At 42.6% G+C, this 25,627-nt stretch overlaps 1 protein-coding gene across 2 annotated transcripts; it reads right to left on the bottom strand.

Moving 5' to 3' along the window:
* Positions 1-1,817: 1,817 nt before the first annotated feature.
* Positions 1,818-22,543, bottom strand: lrrc17 (leucine rich repeat containing 17). 2 transcript variants are annotated; one of them, XM_017706390.2, is made up of 4 exons: positions 22,362-22,543; positions 14,410-15,250; positions 7,355-7,510; positions 1,818-2,738 (listed from the first exon to the last, which is right to left on the bottom strand). In XM_017706390.2, the coding sequence occupies exons 2-4, from the start codon at positions 15,140-15,142 to the stop codon at positions 2,320-2,322; spliced, it is 1,308 nt and encodes a 435-aa protein (XP_017561879.1). In that variant the 5' UTR covers positions 15,143-15,250; positions 22,362-22,543; the 3' UTR covers positions 1,818-2,319. The 2 variants fall into 2 exon arrangements, with proteins under 2 accessions (XP_017561879.1, XP_017561880.1); XM_017706391.2 differs by lacking the exon at positions 22,362-22,543 and adding an exon at positions 22,069-22,197.
* Positions 22,544-25,627: the final 3,084 nt, after the last annotated feature.

Below are 25,627 nucleotides of genomic sequence, written 5' to 3'. Positions count from 1 at the left end.
GTGCATAGTATCACCTAAGGCTAGAAGTAGTAGAAGTAGTAGGCAGTGAATCTTACCAGGTATAGTGAGCCATGATTGAAGTATGGCTTAGTTTCACCAAGATCGATGTCGAAAATATCCCTTACCATATAGCTGTAAAGGAAATTGCTTCAGAGATGGGCAACACCAGAAATGTGAAGTGCGTGACTGTTCTGGCCTCTTTCTGATCTATTGAAGCAGTATAGCTCATCCCGATCACTTCAGTCAGCTGCAAACTTCTAGCATCATGTACAGCTTAGTTGGTACAAGATCACTTTCCTATACAGCTCATAAACCTTGGAATTGCGCTCCAGAGAATATTAGGAATGCATGCACATTAAAGACAGGTTTGTAATGGCTTGCATGGGTACTGTGTCTCATTTTTGCCTGTGGTCTGTGAGTTTTCAGATAAAAAGTGGTGTTTTTATCTTTCCAGTGTTTTACTTATTTTTAGATTATTTTAGATTTTCTAACTAAAGCTGAAGTGCTATATAAGTAAAGATTTATTATCAATCAAGATTATTATTAATTTGCACAGGATAAATTTAAGAGCATAAAGTCACATTATACTTTACTGTAAAAAGACAACCAGAAAAATAAAACTAAAGATGTTTCAAGTAATTTTCTGTTTGTAAGACGGGATGTTTTACTAGGGAGATGTGTTATTTAGGAATTGATACTGTAGTAAAAGTATTGGTATAAGCAAAATGTTGAATAATACTCCAGTGCCAACACAGAAAGTGGTCTATGTACTTAAAGCATTGCCAACATACACTCACCGGCCACTTTATTAGGTAGTAAAAGGTTGGACCCCCTTTTGCCTTCAGAACTGCCTTAATTCTTCGTGGCACCTTCAACAAGGTGTTGGAAACGTTCCTCAGAGATTTTGGTTGGTTATTTGAGTTCCTGTTGTCTTTCTATCATCGGGAACCAGTCTGCCCATTCTCCTCTGACCTCTCACATCAACAAGGCCTTTTCGTCCACACAACTGACCGCTCACTGGATGTTTCCTCTTTTTCGGACCGTTCTCTGTAAACCCTAGAGATGGTTGTGCGTGAAAATCCCAGTAGATCAGCAGTTTCTGAAATACTCAGACCAGCCCGTCTGGCTCCAACAACCACGCCACGTTCAAAGTCCCTTAAATCCCCTTTCTTCCCCGTTCTGATGCTCGGTCTGCACTTCAGCAAGTTGTCTTGACCACCTCTACATGACTAAATGCACTGAGCCGTGTCCGTGTGATTGGCTGATTAGCTATTGAACTATTGAGCTATTGTACCTAATAAAGTGGCCAGTGAGTGTATCTTCATCAGTTTAATGTTAATTTTGCATTTGACATTTACGGCACTTGGCTGACGCTCTTATCCAGAGCGACTTACAATTTGATCATTTTACACAATTGGCCTGACTGCATGTCTTTGAACTGTGGGAGGAAACCGGAGAACCTGGAGGAAACCCACGCAGACACGGGGAGAACATGCAAACTCCACACAGAGAGGAGCCTGATCACCCGGCCGGGGAATCGAACCCAGGCCCTCCTTGCTGTGAGGCGACAGCGCTACCCACCACGCCACCGTGCCGCAGAGCCCTCAATGTTGAGCCAGATCTTTTTGGGTCTGTTTGTGTGACGTGAATATGTAAAGATGCATGACGTGGTCCGAAATATTCCCACCAAATCCGGCACAACTCCTCTTGTGTTTAAATTGCTATTTCAGGCTTTTTGTCCACAGCAACACACGCACCATATTCCTGAGTGTTTTTTCCTGACTCAGTAAGTAAAACTTTTACCATAAGAAACCCAGTAATAGAAAAAAAATCAACTTTTATTAATTATGATTCATTTTTTTACAGATCAATCAGAAACTCCAAAGAGCGAACGCATGAAACTGTGATATAGAGGGTCTAAAGCAGGGGTGTCCAGTTTCAGTCCTGGAGGGCTGAAGTCCAGCACAGTTTGGTGACTTCCTTGCTCAAACACACCTACTATAAACCTGGGAACTCATGAAATGAGTAAGATGAAGAACATCACCAAACTATGCTGGACCAGGTGGTCGGATAACGTAGTGCCTCCACATGCAAGATCAAAGGTCTGATTTCCCCATCTAGACGATGCGCCAATGCTATACCTTTACATTACCATTGCATATGTTATCACTGTAACGTATATGGCTTAGGCGCTCTGAGACCAGAGCTGGACACTCCTGTTCTGGATCTAATCTGGTCCAGACTGAATCAGAACTGTTCTAAAGGAAAGTTAAGAGTTCACCAAGAAAGAGCGGAAATCCCTCTAGTAGAGTCTTCTCCTTAACTCAGACGATAGATCTCAAATTTCTTGGGCCGCCTGTCTCGGAGTGGGCTGGGCACCAGGATGGGCTCCTCGTCAGTCTCTGCTGTAAGCTCCTGTGAGGTGGTGCCCGTTCCCGTCTGCTGGCTCACCTGCTTGTCTTTGGGACAGTCTGCGTTGTAGGTTTTGACATAGTTCTCCACGGGCCAGCCCTGGAACTCTGAGGGCTCGCTGCACACCAGCCCTGTGTAGGCCACAGCTGGGTGGTGCTTAAGCCAGTAGATCAGGTAGTGGATGTTGTAGTCACAGATCCAGGGGTTGCCCCCCAGAGACAGCGTCCGGAGGTAGTACAGGTCTTCCAGGACACCGTAGTCGAAGTAGCGTAGGCTGTTGTTGGAGAGGTCCAGGTCTCGCAGGTAGAGGAGGCTCACAAAAGCAGCTGTGGAGTGTGAAAACAAAGGGGGACACAACTGAGTTGAATGAGGTCCAGGGGAGTTGTTGTCAATCAGTTGTTGATAACATTGCTGAACTTTTCTGTCTTCATGCTGTGTTTAGCCTATTATGCACTCACCACATTCAGAATTGTTCTAAGTTGGAGATCGAATGGTTTCCATTCTTTCTCTGTTTCTATTTATACTTTTTATTAAGGTGCAATTGACAGTAGCTAGAGAGCTGAACTAATAGTAGCCTCTAATTAGGGCTGCATATATTCACTGTCAGAACAAAACCTTGTATATTTTTTTTTGTCATTTTTATGAATTTTAGGAAGAATGGACCGATGGAAATGCTCCAAAATGACAAAATAGTTGTTTTATTAACTTTGATTGTAAGTCAGAATGTTTTTTTTTTCTTTTCCTCTAAATCTACCATTTTGGAGTTACAAGGTTTTGTTGTGACAAAGATGCATTTATCCCTATTGTGATCAATTACATTAAAATACACTTTTGAGATATCGTCAGTGCTTAGAGAACACTGACCAACTGCATGTGTCATTACAAAAGAGGTTAAAATAGGTTAAATAAATGGGTCTGTTCAGGTTTAAGACAGCACAGTATGCACAATGTTGAACACAAGTCATAGTATTCATAGTTTTTGATGGCAATTTAGGGAATTACTTTAGGTTTGGGAACCACTGTTCTATTGCATACCTACACCATATAGATGCTGACAGGTTTTGCATCAGTTCTGGTAGGCTTAAATCCCAGCATGTGAAATCAGAACTCGGTGTTTAGTGTGAGGTGACTGTATTGGTCAGTAATGCTGGGTGGTCACACCACAGAACTCTGTAAATCAAACTTGGGAATGTAAGATTTACATTAATGGCAGTGAGAAGCATTTTAGCAAAAGCAAAGAAGCGTGGGAAAACCTTGAGACTGCTCAGCTAGAATTATCATCACAGTCTTGGCCTTTGCATCAGTGACATTGCCAAGGCTTGTAATATGTAAATATAAGCTCCTATAAGATTTTTTTTTCCATGTGCTGTGAGCATAAACTCAGATGATCCACTGTTTTCCTGGGTGTTGGGATGAATCAAGGTATTGACATGATCCATTTTGGTCAAAATAATAGTCACCTTAATAATTAACCAGTAACTGTTAAAGATGCTCAGATGGATCCATCACCTCAGATTTGATCTTAATTCAAGCAGGATTCTCTTCAATACAGTGCCTGATTTCTGTGATTCGGTGTCTATTTATAGCAAGATCATTTGTCTAAATATTAGCATGCACGAAAAATGCTTGATACGGGGATTAACTACAAATACTGTGATTTGCATGATGAATACAATGATTAGACGTCCGATAAGTCAAGGCCGAAATGTTTCATTTTACAGCATGAATGGTCTTGTCACTCTCCAACCAGCACTGCTCCCAGTAGACCATACACACATACAATATACACACACACAGACACACAATATACACTTATATTCAGAATGCAAATATTTTTCATTGTGCAACATGTTCAAAAGAGCAATACAGATCTTATGCAACTCTATTTTTTTATTCTTATTCTTATTTTGTTGTAAGTAGTCGAGACTTAACTTTAATTTTTATCATTTATAATGTTTATAAAGTTTATACTGTTTCCCGTTTCTATTACCGAGTGCCTTACTTCTATTACTCTGCTGCTGTAATACTGTGAATTTCCCTGCTGTGGGACTAATAAAGGATTATCTTATCTTATCTTATCTTATCTTAAGTCAGATGTCTACAGGCATTCAAGGAAAGGACAATGAAAGAACCTGTGTGTAACAGACTGAAGTTTGGCCATATCCGTCCATCATTTACATTTACAGCATTTAGCAGACGCTCTTATCCAGAGCGATTTACAAGAAGTGCTTTGTCTGTCTAGAGACAGTATCATGTCCCTCAGGGATTACTGAAATACACACCCAGCCTGTCAGTTCATTTGGCAAAATCAGATCGCGGTCAACGCCTATTTAGTCAGTTTTGGAAGCCTGGGTATCTTCTAATTATGTCAGTCTGTGAATAGTTGGCTTATTTTCTGCTTCTTTTTGGAGGAGAGTGCTACAGAGTGCAGCCTTTGTATATTTTGCAATAAAATTAATTTGCCAGTCTGTTAGTTGCTTTCATAAGACTGAGCTCTACCTAATCATAAGCGCTTTTAAAATTACTTTAATGAAAGCACTGCTGTCAGCCTTATGGGGTCTTGTTAAAATGAGTGTAATGAGGCTGTCTCACTCTTTCAAACTCTGCAGCGTAGGGTAGAAATGTCTACTCAGCAAGAAGTGCATAAAGCTTGCCATTTTACTGTACCCCGAGCTTTAAAAAAAATCCACTTTAACAATGTAAAATAATAGCAAGTGTGAGGGTTTATGGCTTTTTGGTTTGCACAGGGCTCATAATGTTGCAGTGCATGGCTACATGTGTTGTACTGATGCCTTCAAGACTTCTATGTGTTTATCAACCTGGCATTTTTTTATGTAACACACACATGCAAGTCACCTATGATGCAACGTGACAACCAACATCTCCATATTTGGGTTTGGGTTCAAACCAGAGTCTTGTAATCAAATCCTCCAGCAAATGTTCTACATTAAGGCCTTTCTGCTTTTGCATACCTTTGTTTTTCGCATGATCATATCCCTATTTTTGACAGCAACACTAAGGCCCAATCACATTTCTTCTTTTTACCCCTACCCCTTGGAACTGAGGAATAAAAAAGAAAAAAGAAAATTAAAAAAAAAAAAAGTCACTTCATTAACAGGCTACTAGTGTCGCTCTGTAGGCGACCCGGCCCGTCTTCAGTGTCAGCAGAGAAGGGAAAAGTTCAGCTCCTCACTGCTGGACTTTCGTTACATATATCAGAACTAATACTGGGGATTAGGACTGTCACTGTCAGTTATGTTAGTAGTCAAGTATTCAAGTCATTTCTTGAACTTATCATGTCAGTGCACATCGTTATACAGCAGTGTTTCATGTGGAAATCTCTGCTTTATGTTTAAATGTTTTACTGTTTTGCTTGGGTCAAGCTTGCAGTGGTTTATATTCACTTCCCACTTTGGCCAGCTCTATTTAAACATGGACATCTGAAGATTTGAAGAATTTGAAGCTTGTAATCGACATTTGAATGTTATATTCTTATGGTTTTTTACTTTAGTATGTAAATGTGTGTGTGTATATATATATATATATTTTTTTTTTTTTTTAATTTTATTATCGACTTTTATCTCTGGGGTCATCTCAAACAAATTGTGTATGCTGAGCCACCTTCAGTACCGCATTGTGGAGGCTTGTGACGGCATAAAAAATAAAATAAAATAAAAAGGTGTCTTGTGACTTTTGACTCACCCTCTGTGTGTGTGTGTCTATATATGTGTATTTTATATATATATATATATATATATACACACACACACACTCGTACACTCACCAGCCACTTTATTAGGTACACCTTGCTAGTAAAAGGTTGGACCCCCTTTTGCCTTCAGAGCTGTCTTAATTCTTCGTGACAGACTTTCAACAAGGTGCTGGAAACGTTCCTCAGAGATTTTGGTTGGTTATTTGAGTTCCTGTTGCCTTTCTATCATCTGGAACCAGTCTGCCCATTCTCCTCTGACCTCTCACATCAACAAGGCATTTTCGTCCACACAACTGACCGCTCACTGGATGTTTCCTCTTTTTCGGACCGTTCTCTGTAAAGCCTAGAGATGGTTGTGCGTGAAAATCCCAGTAGATCAGCAGTTTCTGAAATACTCAGACCAGCCCGTCTGGCACCAACAACCACGCCACGTTCAAAGTCCCTTAAATCCCCTTTCTTCCCCGTTCTGATGCTCGGTCTGCACTTCAGCAAGTTGTCTTGACCACCTCTACATGCCTAAATGCATTGAGCTGCAGCCGTGTGATTGGCTGATTAGCTATTTGTGTTAACAAGCAACTGAACAGGTGAATCTAATAAAGTGGCCAGTGAGTGTATATAATGTATGTATCTGCAAACATTTAATTTTCCAATGCAACCACCCACACAAGTGCATTCGTTAGATCCTGCTGGTGTGGATTTTTTGTGGGTTTTTCAGTCGTGCTCACGCAACTATAATGCTAATAAACAGGGTTATTCAGCTTTTCACTCAAATGTGAACTACTCACCACGCCGATTCATAGAGAATGTATATTTTAATTAATATTTTTTTAACTGAGTAATCAACTGAAATAAAGCGTTCATGACAGCCTTACAGCTGTTAAGATTGTATTAAATTTTAAGATGAGGAGCTGTCTATGAAGCCTTGCTAGTGACATCCTATATAAATAAAAACAATGTGTGGCCAAGACTTAGGCATGGGAATGAGATCATGCCTTATTAAGCTATGGTCAAGGCTTAATTATCTCATTCCCACACCTTAATAAGTTCTGGCCACGCACTAGCATCTCTTCCCCAGGCCTTACTAAGTCATGGCCACACATTATTTTCATTTATACGGGATGTCACCAGCAGGGCATTTGTAAAACAGTCCGTCAGCCAGAAGAGCTACTCAACAGAATGATGTCTTGGGGGCTTCTGATGTGTGTTCTGTGTCCCGTTAGACTAGTTCACCTGTGTCAATGCGCTCCAGACCGTTGCTGCTGAGGTTCAGAAGTTTCAAATCTTTGACACCAACAAATTCTTTAGGCCTCAGCTCTGTGATGTTGTTGAAGGACAGGTCAATTTTCACAATGCTTGCTGGGATCTCAGTCGGAATAGTCTTCAGCCCTGAAAAGAGAACATTTATAAACTGTTACTGTCTTAATTGCACTTTCAGGAGATAAAGAGCAGCAGATCAGGCCTTTGATTGGCTAACAGCCAACAAAAAGAGCTGTCCAATAGAATTACCATCTTTGAGGCATTGGAGCTTTGACAAAACATTGTATGGCTGAGGGTTTCCAAAGGCACTTTAAAGGCCTCTTTGCGTTTTAAAATTATTTCCAGCAGGCTAACCATAGATGGAAACATCTGCCACAGTAATTGCTGAAACCTGTGTACAGTTTGGTCAACGTTGGTGGTCCATAAAATCCCAAACTTATTTTTGTAACACTTACTGATAATGGAGCTAACAAAAATAGATTATCTATGCCATTCACTGTGTTTGGGATAGAGAGCTGAAACAAAGTGCTAAGCACAAAATAGCCAACAATCAGTGGCTATGGAAATCTCCCTTTGTTTATTTTACGAGTATTCTTGCCTTTGCATGTTCTTAAGCACGGCCTGCAAACTTGAGTGGGATCCAACAAACAGTTTTAGCTTTGTTTATTTATTACACCATTACGCCATGAGCTGCTTGAAACTTTATGGCACTGCAGGTTTTAACAGAAGCATTTGTGGCCCATGTGAAACATCAATCACCCAGTGACATGAGGAAATGTCATCAGGAGGTGACCATGTGGGCAGAAGAATCAGTGACATGTAAAACGGAGTCAGTCCGTCTTCTTCCCACGATCCTAACAGAACACCTGCCTTGTGGCTTAAGTGAGCGTGCATTATCAGATTAATGTACACAAGCTTAATGGATCCTCCTCTAGTTTGACTACAGTACTTACAGCATAGTGTTCCTTTTTCTCACCATGTCTAAACAGCTTCTGAATGATGTGTAAGAGAACGTACAAGACATTACTTCAAACGAGGGAAAAGCCTGTAGATGAAATGACTAAGGCAGAGCTATCGCTCTTCCTCTGTTTTCACTAACTCCTCCAGGATTCCTGTGCTGGAGTTTCACTTTTCAGTAGATCCCAGAGCAAGATGACATCACGGCACAAGAGAGTGCTGGAGTTTCACGGCAGATTCCCTCCGCTGACTCAACTTTTCTGATTGAGGCAGAGAAAGCCCAGATTCTTTTGTAATCTATCCAACTTAATGAGAAGCTGTTATTTCTCAAACTAGACCAGTTCTGTACAAACCTGACTGTAATACGTCTCTCTGTTTGGCCACTATATAAGTTTGTAATCATTACAATCAGAGGGCTGATAACAATAACTGATATTTTAAGCCGCACTACATAGGTTTTGGGGATTTATTTGGAGACCTATCTGGTGGACCTCCACAAGAACACCACAGAGCAGGTACTATTTGGGTGGTGGATCATTCTCAGCACTAAAGTAACACTAATGTGGTGGTGGTGTGTTAGTGTGTGTTGCACTGGTTTGAGTGGATCAGACTCAGCAGTGCTGCTGGAGTTTTTAAACGCCTCAGTGTTGCTGCTGGACTGAGAATAGTCCACCAACCAAAAATATCCAGCCATCAGCGTCCTGTGGGCAGCGTCCTGTGACCACTGATGAAGGACTAGAGAATGACCAACACAAACTGTGCAGCAGCAGATGAGCTGTCGTCTCTGACTTTACATCTACAAGGTGGACCAGCAAGGTAGGAGTGTCTAATAGAGTGGACAGTGAGTGGACACAGTGTTTAAAAACTCTAGCAGCTCTGCTGTGTCTGATCCACTCGTAGCAACGTAAAACACACTAACACGCCACCACTGTACCGCTGAGAATGATCTGCCATCCAATTAAGACTGCTCTGTGGGGGCCCTGACCACTGAGGAACAGGGTAAAAAGGGTGTAATGAACTTTTATGATGTATAAACGAATAGAAATAGTCCAAAACAACATGGCAATTATAGGGGCGTTATATTGGATAATGATGGACTTTTCTAATCAGGGCTCCTCCTGAATGGGTGGCCCTATAAAAGCCTCGGAAATAATTGATTTTGGTTTCTAATTCTGTTGCTATATGCTATTCCATCCATCCATCCATCCATTTTCTAAGCCGCTTCTCTGCCAAGGTCGCGAGGAGGGGGGTGCTGGAGCCTATCCCAGCAGTCATTGGGCGGAAGGCAGAATACACCCTGGACAGGTCGCCAGTCCATCGCAGGGCAGACAGACAGACACAGACAGTCACTCACACCCAGGGGCAATGTAGCATGTCCAATCAGCCTGACTGCATGTCTTTGGACTGTGGGAGGAAACTGGAGAAGCCGGACGGAAACCCACGCAGACACGGGGAGAACCCCGGTCACCCGGCCGGGAAATCGAACCCAGGCCCCCCTCGCTGTGAGGCGACAGCGCTACCCATATGCTATTTGCTACTATGCAAATAAATAATACAAGACTGCATTTTGGATTATCATCTAGTAATTTCTGCTTATGTTCCTGTCATTTTTGTTTGATCCTCCAGCTGTTCAGCAGTTCTGACCTGGTTAAAATTAAACCAAAATCAGGATTTTACAAATGAAAGGAGTGGAGAGAGCGAGAGAGAAGGCAAAAGGAGGGCAGACAAATTCTGACCTGTTTCTTTTAGAAAACAGGTGAGCCTGAAGTGATGAACTGTCTGTTCACTCAGTCTGTTCACTCAGCAGCCATCTTTGCAACCCTACTGGCCAGTTATTTCCAGTCATTTAAGACCTTTAAATGGGTAGGAACCTAAATATTGGAAACTGAAGGTCAAATTACTGTTCAAAAAATGTATTTGAAAGGATTAGTTTGTAGTTTTTGGCTCAGTAACGCAGAAAAAAATGTGGGTTCTCCTAGCTATTATCCACAATGAGGAGCTTTCCCCATTAGCACCACAAGTCAGCCCATCGCCATCAAATAGCTTGAGAAGCAATTGTAAATTGTGTTGGATCAATCACTTCGTCCCAAAGGACAGGAGAATGGATTTCTTTTCAAGTAGTGCCCCGATCAGGGGATAAGCTATTTAAAATCTTATAGGCCACCATGGCAGGTGATTTTATGCTGACTGCGACTAACACTGTTTGTGTAATGTGGGTCAGAGGGTTGAGGTTTACAGTCACGGTTTGCTACTGGCCTTGGGCCAGGTTTGCAGGGGTAGGGAGGTGGGCCTGGAGAAGGCATGCTCATGGTGGAGGACAAGGACTCTCTCTGGCCAGAATGGCTTCTATGGCCTGACACTTACACACTGCCAGGGGCTCTGGAGAGAACCTCAGAATCACCACCAGCATCAAGAGCACCGCCACCAGCCACCAGACCTCACCTTTGACCTTGGTGGCTGTGTACTAAGGGGAGGGGAATGTGGTGGTGGAGAGGAACCGCTGCCTAGCCCCAAGCAATTGGCTCTTCCTTCAATTGCGCACAGCTGCACTGAATCAGAGGAGGAGCATAGACTCTTTAAAACTGGCTCTCTCTCCAGCCCTGGCCATGCCACAACATATTTAAGTGTTTTTATCTTCACATTTTAGTGTAAAAATGTTTTTCTCTTTAGAATTTCCCAACAATTGCATGGTTTGTTTTGTGAAGAGACCAAGTTTAGGTGTAATCCTCACTGAAATACAGAAAGATACACACCTACTGTATTGTCAGGTCTTCTACCCTTAATGCACTCCAACCAACCACATAAAGAAATACAGCATAATAAAGATAAATTTTCTTTTGTTTTGCTGAAAAAGGGGGTGGTTGGTGCTACGTCCCTGTCAGTGAGCGTGCAAGCTAAAATAGTGCACCAAATTACCTGTGTCATTTTCAGGTGTAATTCCTACATAGAACCAATAGCAATTTCCCAGTTTATCAGGAGACAACATTATGGTTGCCAATATATGAGGCATATGTGATGTTTGCCAACCATACTGTCCCTGGAAGAAAGGTGAAGAATTTTTTTGGGATGATTTGCTAACAAAGTGGCACAGACTGGAGTTGGGACTTGATATTTTAAGAAACTCTCTGGAGAGGGAGCAATGATTTCACTGTCCTTTCTATTGAGAGACAATACTGTATAGTGCACAAAACACAAAATTCTTTGTTGCCAGGCTGAAAGCTGAATGATGCATTTCACTGCCACTGACAGCCTTTTCATTCAACTCATCTCTTGTGATCAAAGCAGTCCTGCTTCCTCCGCTGCGTATCATAGAGACATAACAGAAACCAGCATTGAAGCATTGATTTAGTAACTATGGAATCACTGAAGCGTCATGGTTAGGAATATGATTATGGATGGGCACACAAGGGGACCTTATGTGGAATCTGCTTCTGCTTTGTTGCTGATGTCCTGGGCATGGATGTGTTTTAAATACTATATTGAAACTCAAGGTTTTGGAGGAGTGATATCAGCCTCATATCAGCCTGAATGTGGCATTTATATAGCTTCTAAAAGACAAACCAGATGTATTATCTGGGAAACATAGTTCTATTTCTTTCCCGAGGAACTTATATTTCATTGTTGTGACTGGATGGACTGCCAATTGTCTGTTTCCAGATGCACAGATGCCTTTCTTCTCTCATATAGTGCCTTTCACCGTGTACTCACTTGACAAAATTGTAAATCAGGAGGTTCAGGAAGGAGGATGACAAATCAAATACAGTCTCCTTGACTTCATCGGGTTATTATGTAATACTATCAAGGTGAGAAAATCAGCTGTAAACTACTTGGTTAAAAAGAACCTTTAAATATCTCTTAAATAGTATAGCAACAATTTCAAACAAAAGCAACAAGGCCTTTTGTTGGTGTTTTCTGGCATCATGTTCAGATTTAAAATGGTAAAATGTTTTAAAAAGTAAAGCGCCATGTCTTCTGAGACTTACCACCAAAAGCCAGTGTTAACTCAGCTTGCAGGGAGCAAAAGTTAATTTACATTTACGGCAGACGCTCTTATCCAGAGCGACTTACAATTTGGTCATTTTACACAGGGAGGCCAAGGTGGTGTTAGGAGTCTTGCCCAAGGACTCTTACTGGTATAGTGTAGGGTGCTTGACCTCGTGGGATTGAACCCCAGTCTACAGTGTAGAAGTCAGAGGTGTTAACCACTACACTATCCCAACCATATGTCGTCCTAACCATAATGACAGCACATGTGTGTAAAAATCTTTCCGTGAATACTTTCTTAAAGCCCTCTTAAAATCTCGCGGGATAACATGCAGCGTGAACAGCTGTTGCTTGTTATTACTAGTGCATCTTTAACTGGCGCCCTGTTTTAAGGGAATGCTGGTGTGTTTCACTTGTAGGCCTTGTAACCAGAAATCTATATGACACGTAACCTCTCGATCACTGGCATATGCGTATACACACTTACATACACTTACATACAAAAACCTGTCTGATACATGTTTGGTCATTACTACCACTGTGTATACTATTTTATCACAAGACATAAATATAATAAATTAACACTGAAACTTGCTTCTCTCAGTTAAAGTGATTAATCAAAGGCAAAAAACAAGATGTTCCTCATGTGAGGGATATGAGCACTGCAACAACTTACTGCTAAGAACATTGTAAATAATTCAATATGAGTGCTGGGAGCTGTTAGTTGTCCTCGGAATATCAAAGTTCTTCCTCACTGTGAAATCCTTGTGTGCTTCAGCTTGCGTTGACCCTTGTGGCTTATGGACCCTTGTGTTAATGTTAGATAATGTGAGCCACTGTACCAATAGCTGTTTTAACCAGCCTTGTAGATTATAACTGAATTTATCCCACAATGATTATTACTTAAATTCACAAATGTTTAACTTCGTAGACGTACTTAAATCGAAACATTCTGAATTATATCAAAAGCCAAATTTAGCTGTCTATTAGTTTGTCTAGTCGTGCTAACAGCTAGCACTTGTTAACAGCTAGCACACTATGGCCACCCAGGACCTGTATAACACTTGTAACGTACCTTGGATACATTTTAGGTCAGATGCATGTTTTTAGATTTTTATCAAGAAAAAATGGTTTTATCAAGAAAAATTATATGTACAGTCCTTTGCAACAGTTTGATCTTCAGTCATATTACATGGTAAGGTAGCGTTATACATTCTACAGTGAATACACTTAAATATTATCTTGAAGATTTCAGTGCACAGTTTCTATTTTGCCTAGTTAAATATCCTTTTGGGTTTGCGGTGCTGGATCCTATCCCAGCTGTCATTGGGCATAAGGCAGGACACACCCTGGACAGCTCACCAGTCCATCGCAGGGCAGACAGACAGATATATACATTCACGCACACAATCACACCTAGGGGCAATTTAGCATGTCCAGTTGCCCTGACTGCATGTCTTTGTACTGGGGGGATGGGGTGGGGGGGTAATGCAGACTCCACACAGAAAAGACCCTGGTCACCCGGCTGGGAACTGAAGCTGTGAGGCAACCAGCTGTGTGTCACCGTGCTGCCCTGAGTTTAATATACTGGGAAAAAATATCAAATACAAAATGTGGCACAGATTTTGCACAGGCCACATTTTATGTTCATTTCAATGTGTTACATTTAGCAAATAAACCGTATTTGTGATTTAACATGTACAGAAGTGTGCTCTCTGTAGAAAACGTGGTAATTTATTTTCACTTAGAAATTCAACAAAATGTGCATTTTTGGTCACCCAAACATTTGCATATGATTATAGTTAAAGTTATAGTTCACATTCTAACTATAGAAAATATCAGCAGTGAAAGACTGTAGAGCACATTTTACTGCACATAGTTTTTCAGCTCTAGAAAGCTGATGGGTTATTTAAACTGTTCAAGGTCATTTAGTGAGGCAGTGCCCCACCAACCAATCCTCATGCCCTGCAAAACTCATTATGCTGTAAGTTAACTATGTGCACTTTTATGCATCCCAGATTCAGCAATAACATCAACATAACATCACTGATTAAACAGATAAAATTCGGCTGAAAAGCCACTCTCACCTCGGCCCCTGCAGTCCAGCAGTGGTTTGGGGAAGACATAAGTGTAACACAGCGATGTCGCATCAGGGTGCTTTTGCATCCCTGGTGGCCTTGGGTGAAGTTCTTGAGCCTCCGCAGGGGGCGAGCACAGTAACTTTGCATCCAGCGCTTTAAGCTTCTGCCCCCTCAGCCCTGTTGGCTCAGCGCACTTCGCAAAGTTGCCCATGTAGCGGTTGCTGGGCACCTGCAGGAAGCGCACTAGGCTGTCAAGCTGGCAGCTGCACTTCCAGGGGTTGTCGTGGAGGCGCAGGTAGGTGAGCTGTGGCATGGGGATGAGCATGGCCTCGGTGATCACCTGCAGGAGGTTGTGTTGCAGCAGTAAAGTCTTGAGCTTGGTTAGGCCACTGAAAGCACCCTCCTCAATGAGCGAAATCTCATTCTGCTGTAGGTCCAAACTCTGCAGGTTCCTGAAGTGGCTGAACGTGTTGTCCTGCAGCGCCTGGATCCTGTTCCGTGCCAGCAGGAGGTGGTCAATATCCTCTGGCCATCCTAGCAGGACAGCGGTCAGGCGGCGGTCCTGGCAGTCCAGATACTTGTCTCCATCCTCCATGTACTCCTTGCAATTGACTATAAAGCGCTTGACAGCGCTTGCCCTCCCTCGGCCCCGTGCCCTGTCCCGCCTTCTCCGGCCTTCCCTCCGTGCCTCGGCCCCTCCGAGTACCAGAAGCAGCAGCAGGACAGTGAGCAGCCGCATGATGGGAGCTGCAGCTGCCTCACACGTTTGAGCTGAAACCCTGGAGAAATCTCAGTCTGCAGCTTAGAGAGCTCACTGCAGTCAGAGTGCACGGTACAGCTGCAGTCCCTGATCAGAAGCAAAACAGAAAGCAGGGTCTTTCAGACAGTGGCATCAGGCCCATTGACTTTTTGTGACAAGTAAACAAATATATCAGTAAATACTTTTACAAACTTTGGTTTCGATATTGCCTGGGAGGTGGAACAAGCATATAGGGATATCGCCTACTCATTATCGCTCATTAAAAAGATTTCAAAGGGCATAGCCACCAATCATCATGCCCCAAAAAAACCCATTACATTATACATGCTTTAGTGGAGGCAGCTGGCAAGAAACCAAAGTTAAACTGAATTTGTCTGCACCTCTCTCTGGTATAAACGTCTACATCAATTAACATGAGGCCATCAGGTTGTATTGGTTGCATTGTAGGTATTCAAGTGTTTGAATATTTCCTGGATGGGAAAGACCTTGAGCAATTTTGCAATTTGTAATCGTAGTTTGTAATTGTAGAGGATGTAGATTATAGATAATTTAGTTCTGGACCAGGTCCTGGAACACAGCGAAGAGTTTTGAGGTACAATGACCGACATAAAAAGTGCATGTCAAGCTTTGATGATGGTCACATGCTTATTAATGCCGTCTTTCACTTGAGTCAAAAACTGATTAACCACTATTCCTTCCATTTTCTAAGCCGCTTCTCCGTCAGGGTCGCGGGGGGGGTGCTGGAGCCTATCCCAGCAGTCTTCGGGCAGAAGGCAGGATACACCCTGGACAGGTCACCAGTCCATCGCAGGGCAGACAGACAGTCACTCACACCTAGGGGCAATTTAGCATGTCCAATCAGCCTAACTGCATATCTTTGGACTGTGGGAGGAAACTGGAGAACCCGGAGGAAACCCACACAGACACGGGGAGAACATGCAGACTCCACACAGAGAGGACCCTGGTCAACCGGCCGGGGAATCGAACCCAGGCCCTCCTCACTGTGAGGCGACAGCGCTACCCACCACACCACCGCGCCACCCAATCACTGTTCCACTAATTGGAATCAGCTTGACTTTCAGTGCTGTACAAACATAGTAAAAGCTCATGGGTGCAGTCCAAACAAATGTGTGTTCATGGTTCAAGTGAACCTGTCACAATTATGAGATTTCTGCAGATTATTAAATCGTTGCTGTCGGAAGAAAACCTTGTATCTCCATTTTGGGCATTTTTCAGTTTTTGACATAATTTGAAACTATCTGTTACTCTTTACATTGTTTGTAAATTTTATGATGAGTGGCCTAAAAGAAATGACCCAAAACGACATGGGAAAAATTCTGGTTCCATTGACTTACTTTGAAAGTGAACTATGTTTTTTCCTTCTCCTGTAAAGTCACTATTTTGGAGATACAAGGTTTTCTTCTGACAGCAGTGAAATGTAACATAAATAATTGTGATGAACAATTTGTCTGTTTTGTTTACTTTATGTGATGAATGAAGCACAAGTCTAAAGCAGCTACATTGGCTTATTAGATATCTTGCTTAACTAATTATTTTCTTTGCAGCTAACAAGATGTGACTACAGTTATACAGTTAACCAAAGATTATATATTACAGTGTAAAAATGTGAGCTAAAAACACTGCAAGCATACACTCACTGACCACTTTACTGACCTCACCTGTTCAATTGCTTGTTAACACAAATAGCTGATCAGCCAATCACACGGCCGCAACTCAGTGCATTTAGGCATGTAGAGGTGGTCAAGACAACTTGCTGAAGTGCAGACCGAGCATCAGAACGGGGAAGAAAGGGGATTTAAGGGACTTTGAACGTGGCGTGGTTGTTGGTGCCAGACGGGCTGGTCTGAGTATTTCAGAAACTGCTGATCTGCTGGGATTTTCACACACAACCATCTCTAGGGTTTACAGAGAACGGTCCGAAAAAGAGGAAATATCCAGTGAGCGGTCAGTTGTGTGGACGAAAATGCCTTGTTGATGTGAGAGGTCAGAGGAGAATGAGCAGACTGGTTCCAGATGATAGTAAGGCAGCAGAAGCTCAAATAACCAACCAAAATCTCTGTGGAGCATTTCCAACACCTTGTTGAAAGTAGGCCACGAAGAATTAAGACAGTTCTGAAGGCAAAAGGGGGTCCAACCTTTTACTAGCAAGGTGTACCTAATAAAGTAAACCTAATAAAAAATGTTGTTTGTCAGTGCTCTCAGAGAGTGCTAAACACAAAAACACTACACTCGAACCTTTGGACCTTTTTTATATTGTGTTTTCCTTGTTGTGTTTCAAGCATTTGCTGAGAAGAGCTCGAACATTCATCTACGGGAAGGAACTTCCATTTCATAAACAGATCTATTTATGAGTCTTCTCATCACCGTGAGCTGATAAATAAGGTGCAAGCACAGTTTACAGTCTTTTACCTAAGAGGTGCAGAGTTCCTGTGAAAAATGGTACTGTAAACACAGACCAGGATTACCCTGCAAATAAGGACCTTAAAAAGTCTTCGGCACAAAACACACTGGTTTTCTGATCAATAGTGTAGAAACCATGTGGATGACGTTGTAAAGCATGACATCAGTGCCGTATCAAAACCTTTAAAACTTTTTAATAGGCCTTGAACGCCAGGATAATTGAGTTTCCCTGTTAATACAAAAAAGCAACTTGTAAAAAGCCCATTTTATTTTCATTACTATGCTTTATTCGGTCCACGGCCCCTCGATAAATGTTTCCATTGTGGGCTGAGTAGGTGTCTATTTATGGTTTAACACACTAACAATGACAAATGATGACTCCATCTTTTCTTCTGCAATGGCAGTTGGGACATCTTGCCCTGCTCACGAGCTGCTGTCTTGCTCTGCCCCACTACACTGAATCATAGGTCCCTTATGTGATGTTAGGCAGCAGGCACGGTCACACCGCCTGCCAAGCCACAACCAGCTAACTCCATCCAACTGTATCCAGATCAGCTCTATGACGGGAACACATCAAGTTGCACAGTAGGTTTTTTCCACTTGGCTGACTCAGGTTCAGCAGATGTTATAAAGACAGATTTACCATCTTCCTAACTAAGCTTACTGTGTTGTCAGTGAGAAACTGAGCTCCCTCTGACTCCAGGAAAGACAGAGTGAAGTAAATCTCTGTGTAGGCTTAATGAAACTCAAGCTCTTTGCCAGTGTGTTCAAGTGGAAGGTGAAGCTTAATGCCAGACCATTTCAGTCTGCACCTCGGCTAGTGTAAACCAGGCTAACCCAAACAGGCATTCCAATGAGCTCAGAAGCTGTGGGCTTTGGGGGCCGTTCAGGGCAGGCTGAGCTATGTGGAGAGCCAAAGGCCGCTTGAAGCTGGTGCTGGAGGTCCGGCCGGGCCAGTGTAAACACATTGGCATATGAGGAACACATGGAGGGATGTGGGTCCGCTGTCTGGAGTGCGGGGGAGTCCAGAGTACTGGTTTGGCATCAGATATGAGATACTGCTATACGCAGTGGGGGCCCAGTAGGGCTGCAGCAATTAGTTGACAAAGTTGATTAGGCCTTTGATTATGATGTTAACTTAGAAATGAACGTTGTTTACTTAAAAAATGAATACACTCTATGCAATGCTATATACACTCACCGCACACTTTATTAGGTAGGTTCAGTTGCTTGTTAACACAAATAGCTAATCAGCCAATCACACAGCAGCAACTCAAAGCATTTAGGCATGTAGAGGTGGTCAAGACAACTTGCTGAAGTGTAGACCGAGCATCAGAACGGAGAAGAAAGGGGATTTAAGGGGCTTTGAACGTGGCGTGGTTGTTGGTGCCAGACGGGCTGGTCTGAGTATTTCAGAAACTGCTGATCTGCTGGGATTTTCACGCACAACCATCACTAGGGTTTACAGAGAACGGTCCGAAAAAGAGGAAATATCCAGTGAGCGGTCAGTTGTGTGGATGAAAATGCCTTGTTGATGTGAGAGGTCAGAAGAGAATGGGCAGACTGGTTCCAGATGATAGAAAGACAACAGGAACTCAAATAACCAACCAAAATCTCTGAGGAACGTTTCCAACACCTTGTTGAAAGTTTGCCATGAAGAATTAAAGCAGTTCTGAAGGCAAAAGGGTGGCCAGCCTTTTACTATTATTACCTAATTATGTACCTAATAAAGTGGCCGGTGAGTGTAATGTTCATGTCACTGCTGTAATTAAAAACCATGTGCGTACATATTGAACTTTACAAGAGAAGGAAAAAGCCATTTTGGATGATTTTTATTGATGCATTGATTAAAAAAATGTTCACACAATGTAATAGGCCTCTGCTGTTTTCAAATGGTTTAAAATGTCTGATGCAGAACATAATTCAGTGGTTAAAGTTGCACTGTTAAAATAAAAAGGAGCAGCATTACTGAGCCAGGATTAAAATATGTGCTAAAATATGGTGTGCTGCTGAGGGTCAGCCTATAATTATGCAAAAATGTGTTTTCCACACTACGTTCGAAACGTTTGGCACTCTCTGAGTTCTCTTTCAACATGCTCACATTTATCATATTCATCCACTCGAGGAACAAATGCACAGCCCAACTGGTGTTCCCAAATGTTCCTCTGCACATTCCATGCAATTACACTTTTCCACCAGAGATGTCTCCAAATCCCAAAAGCTTGTGCAGTGCAGCTCTAATTTGTGTTTTGATTTGATCTGTGGTGAAAAGATCCAGACGTTTGAAGAGTTTAATGACTATTTGACTTGACTGCTATATTCTACAGGAAGCAAAACTAATATTCCTTCTATAGAACCATAAAAGGAAAATTACGGCAGAAGCCGGAACTTTGAATGATGGTGGTATTGTGTGGTGCTAGATAAGAGTGTGAAGAAACCACAGAAGGCATAGTGGTTCAGTTGGTCAATTAATTGAATAGAAGACAGTCTTTATAAATAACTGTCAGCTCACGAGCTCTGCACAGACTGAACATATTTCTGTACATATTTCTGCAGAACGTATTCCTCTGTAAAGCTGGTTATGTAACAGCTCCTCCCCCAAATGCACTGCTCTCACACTCTCTCTGGAACTTACTCTGTTCCACAAAATCACCACCTACAAGTTTATCAGCGAACTGCACAGTACAAGAATTATTTTACTGAGTGCAGCAGCATTACAGATCAATAATTTAGAGAAATGGTTTTCACAACTGCTTCCAGAAGCCTATCATGTTGTCAGAAGGATGAAAAGGCTCTTGGCAAGGTTTGCTGCTGTGATAGATAACACATCCCTGAGTGTGTTCCTTTGTGGCTGTTTTCACAGGTGAAGCTCAGTTGAACATGCAGCTTTAGATTTGCAGAAAGTGCTCCACTTCAATAACACTTGGTACTGGTGGCATAATGCGAAGAGTGTATTTCACTGATCCATCAGAATTTTGACAAAGTAAAACAACACCAGGGCCCATATATAACCCTTACCCCTTAGAGTAAGAATGCTTTTCTGTTTAGAATTACATGGACTGATCTCAGATCAGTGATCTTACTTGAAAAATAGGGGCCCAGGAGGTCTACGTGGTTTGGTGTCTGGCTTGCACTCTCGGCAAGATAAAAGAAGACCGCAAGCCGATCAAAGTGCAGCCTGGGTGGGTGAATGAACTCTCCTTCTGTCTTTCTGAACCTCTGTGTCTATAGTGAATGTCCCTGTGTGTTGATGTGTTACATAAACTCTTCCCAAAGAAGCTGCAGGGATCAACAGGATTGGAGCCGTAGTGCGGTTCAGCCAGCACAGCACAGTACTTGTGCTTTCCTCTTAAGCTTCTGCTTACTTTAATAACACAGGTGCTTGAGAAGTTCTGCAAGGAGCAGAGAAACTGTTCACAGTGCTATGAAAAAGGAACTTGGGCAAAGTAGAGCTTTTCTCCCTTCTAATATAACTTCGAGCGATCTGAATGGGCTTTTTTTCCCCCCACAGTGGCCACTGTGTCTACAGTGAAGAATTCATCCCCCACTTCCCACACATAACTACACCCCCAAAACCATGACCAAATACATCCATCAGCAAAATCCAGAGAGAGTGTGGGAAGGACAGTGAGACAAAGAGAGAGAGAGAGGCAGGGAGAGGGAGGGAGAGGAGCTCACATAGCCTTCAGTGGTTAATTAAAACCATTTGAGCTTTCTTGCAAGGAAAGGAAAGAGGGTCATACAAGCGTTATTTTCATTTCTTTATTTAGAGCCCAGCTTCTCACAAAGGGGTTTCGCGTAAGAGTGTTTTGAAATGAGCTAAAGACGAGATAAATGCAATCACTCCCCTCACTCTACAGACATGTATCGACTCATTCAGACGCTTAGCAGACACGTCAAACCCCCCACCAACTGGGGAAGAACCGGAAAAAAGTTGGAATTTGGAATAAAATCCCTTTGAAAGTGTTCTCCATAGTCTACTCGCTGTCTGCTTCCACACAGCCAATTCGGTTCAGTCCAATTCAGTCCAATTCAATTCAATGAATCCCTTTAAAACTGCTCTCCATAATCTACGTCCTGCCTGCTCGCACAATCCAATTCAGTTCATCCATTTCTTTTTTATATTGAGATTACTGTATTGACCACAAAGCAGACATTGCTCAGCAACTTTTACATTTATATATCATCACTGTCCAAAAAACATATATCTCCAAAATATGAACTTACCAGGAGAAAGCAAAAATGTCATTTAATGTAACTTTTACTGTAAGTCAATGTAAGGACTTGATCTTGGAGCAATCCTTTTGGTCCATTCATCATGAAATGTTCACACTGAATAACTGCTGCGTTCAAAAGATGTGGAGAAAGAAGTCACAGACGAAAGAGGAGAATCTTTTCTTTTGTTTTGGACTGAGACGTAGAAATGATACTTCTGACATGCAAGAACACAGAAGACCTTCTAACATGCATTTCAGAGTGATTACCTGAGACTGTTCCTTATTACTTGTCACAGATGCCCATATTCCAGCAGAGGAGGTTGGTGCTAAAGTTGCATTGGAGGCAACGTGCATACGAGAGCCATTGTACAGTGCAGCTTTCCAGCAGACATCAGAGTGTACTGTAACTTCTTATGCACGGGCAGTGGAGAGAATGAACCCCCCCCCCCCCACCCCACCACCACCACCACCACTCTGCAAACCTACACACACACACACACACACACACACCGCCACTCCATGCCCTCCTCACCCAATCATGCACACACATGCACATGTACCTGTTCACAGGGAAGCTCTGTCAGAGCGTCATCCAGTCAGTGTCCAGGGCTCTTCTGTCTTTGTGCTGGGTGCTGGAACAAAGCCTGCTCGCTCAGTTCTGCCCTAGTGTGTGTGTATATATGTGTGTATGTGAGGAGCTGTGAGCAGTCTGGTTTTAAATTACAGCGCGACTCCTCAGCGCAGGCAGCCTAACCCTCATATTCAGCAGAGGAATAACTTGGCCCGCCTCCAGCCCAGCCTAGTACTATTGCCTCTGCACTCTGTTACTGTGTTAATGAGCTTATGGCAAAAGGGCTTGAAGATAAGCCTGGTTACCCTGAGAAATAGTGACTGAACAACTGATTCTACTCAACTAAGATGTGTTTAAATGTGTGCATAATTTCATCAGGAATAAAATGTGTCAATAGAAGGAGTCCGAGATGGGCGAGGTGGCAAAGTTGTAATATGAAAATTCAAGACGTTTTGGCTTTTTTGTGGCACCTGATAACTTGGAGTAATGCTATATTTAAAAATCCTATTGAAATGAATGATACAGTAATTTGTATTCAGTGTGGCACATATTGTGTCCAGTTAAACAGGACGAATTATGCTCTTTTTGTAATCAAACATGATGTGTTTTCTAAATACTGACATCTATGATATGCTCAGAAAAGTGAGGTAATTTATCACAATAATGATGAATATTGTCAAATTGCCCAACCCTGTAATCTGACATTTGTTCTTGTCCAAATGATGTACTAAGTAAATGGTTGGGTGCTCCAATATCTACTTATTTGAAGAGTAAAGTAAAACAAAAGTAAAACACAAAATCTAAAATGCTCCATAACGTCTGCGAGGTCCAGGTTTTATGTTTTATTCTGTTCGCGCAGTATGTTAAATACAGCAAATAAACAGTAATTGTATATCAAAATGTGCATTTTTTGTAGAAGATCATTGAATAAATCAACACAAAATGTTACATGACCGGGCGCCCAAACTTTAACACTTTTCAACTAAGTAAATTCCATGCTTCACTGTTTTTTTTTTCAGTGTCGCCTCCTACCAGCTGCACTCAAACCAGAAAAACTCATTCTTTTGGGTCATAAAAAATGGTTTTGGAAGAAGAGTTTATATCATCTCTGAGTATTGTCTTGAGCAAGCATGCTGCGCTTTCAGCATCTGTTCCAAAGCTTTTCCTCAAAAAATGATCTAGTGTGACAGAGTTTGTGCAATTACCGTGCCCGCATAAATAACATTCCTGCCAAAAGATAAGTTGACTGCCTCTGTGCTTTCAAGTCTGAGATGATGATCAATGGATTGGCCTTGAGTGTGGGATATTTTCTGCACTGGCCAGCTTAAGAACACTAATGAACAGCCTCACCCTGCTCACTGGTCTTCTGAAAAAAATACACACACACAAAAAAGAAGGAAAATAAGAGCAAGAAAATAAGAGGAATCCTGTTGGGGGATTCTGTCAGCGTGTTTCCAAAGGCTATTTGTAACGGTCTCCGACTGGCCCAAATAAGGAACAGCTCCTCTCCGACCGTTGAAGCATAAATATTTTAAATGTGAATGAAAGCAAAAGCAGGTAAGCTCTGGCCCTAACGTTATCGGTGCTGTTTAGAACGTCAGAGGCGCATGCTGTTTTTAATAGGACTCTCTGGTGGTTGTTTTCTTTCAGTGTGACCTCATTTGATCCTGTCCCAGCTGCAAGAAATATGCACAAACCCACTTTGAAAAAAGTTGGGACAGTAGGTAGAATGTACATGAATGTACATGAACAGCAATGATGGACTTTCTGTCTTTCTGACCTGTGTTTACTTTAACGACAAGATATTTAACATTTCAACCAATTCATTTGTTTTTTGTTTACTTATTTTCTAAAGTTGATGCGTGTAACCTGATCCAAATAAAATCACTTTTCCTTTCAGGTATTCAGTAATCATTTGGGAACTGAGGACACCAACTGTTTTAGTTGTGAAAGGGAATATTTCCCAGTTTTTACTTGATGTAACACTTCAGCAGTTATAATGCACCTTACAACCAGGACTGTTAAATGTTACCCAAACAACAAGCCGTGGGTAACAAAGGACATTAAAGCTCTCCTTAACAACAAGAAGAGGGCCTTCACAGCTGAAGACAGGAAGGAGGTGAGAATGATCCTGAGGGAACTGAAGACAACTATCAGGGAGGCTAAGAACAAATATAGGAGGAAGCTGGAGTGGAAACTCCAGCAGAACAACATGAGGGAGGTTTGCAGTGGAATGAGGACCATCACCAGCTTCAGGTCCAGCAACAACAGAGGAGTAGAAGGCAGCGTGGATGGGGCCAACAAGCTAAATCTGTTGTTTAACAGATTTGACACTGCAGGCTCTGTCCTCCCCCGTCCTGACTCCTCTGCTGCCGGTCCTCAGCAGCCCATTCCACTCACCCTCCCTCCTCCTCCTGATAGTCTGCCCCTCTCCTGTGACTGTCCATCTCACACCTTCACCCCTCCCCCACCCGTCACCTCTACAGTGAGTCTCACTGCTGACCAGGTGAGAAGACAACTGAAGAGACTCCACACAAACAAGGCTGCAGGCCCTGATGGGGTCCCCCCCCCAGTGTTAAAGCCTGTGCCGCCCAGCTTTGTGGAGTACTGCAACATGTTGTCAACATGAGCCGGAGTCCCCAGAGGGTCCCTATGATGCGGAAGACGTCCTGCATTGTTCTTGTTCCAAAGATGCCGCGACCGAGTGACGCCAACAACCACAGGCCAGTGGCACTGATGTCCCATGTCATGAAGACCATGGAGAGGCTTCTCTTGGATCAGCTCCGGCCCATGGTCCAGCCACTTCTGGCCCCCCTCCAGTTCGCCTATCAGCCCCTCCTGGGAGTTGAGAACACTATCATCTACCTGCTCAACTGAGTCTACACTCACCTGGACAAGCCAGCCAGCACTGTGAGGATCATGCTTTTTGACTTCTCCAGTGCATTCAATACCATTCAGCCTGTTCTTATGGGTGATAAGCTGACAATGATGCAAGCAGATGCTCCCCTCGTGTTCTGGATTGTTGACTACCTGACTGGCAGACCACAGTATGTACGCCTGCAGCTCTGTGTGTCGGGCAGAGCAGTCAGTAACATTGGTGTCCTGCAGGGAGCTGTCCTCTCTCCCTTCCTCTTCACCCTCTACACCATGGAGAGTGTGGACACTGTGGACGATTACAAATATCTGGGAGTGTAAATTGACAATAAACTGGACTGGGCTAAGAACAATGATGCCCTCTACAGGAAGGGCCAATGT

The sequence above is a fragment of the Pygocentrus nattereri genome, chromosome 11 (assembly GCF_015220715.1).
Source record: "Pygocentrus nattereri isolate fPygNat1 chromosome 11, fPygNat1.pri, whole genome shotgun sequence".
Classification (NCBI taxonomy): Eukaryota; Metazoa; Chordata; class Actinopteri; order Characiformes; family Serrasalmidae; genus Pygocentrus; species Pygocentrus nattereri.
Note: the sequence above shows the minus strand (reverse complement) of the source record. Positions and strands in the feature narration are given on the sequence as shown.

Coding starts and splice junctions, on each gene's coding strand:
- lrrc17 (XM_017706390.2), bottom strand. CDS start 15,142: ATGCGGCTGCTCACTGTCCTGCTGCTGCTTCTGGTACTCGGAGGGGCC. Junction 7,511..14,409: donor GCTGGACTGCAGGGGCCGAG/GTGAGAGTGGCT, acceptor TTCTCTTTTCAG/GGCTGAAGACTATTCCGACT. Junction 2,739..7,354: donor TCTGGAGCGCATTGACACAG/GTGAACTAGTCT, acceptor CACACTCCACAG/CTGCTTTTGTGAGCCTCCTC.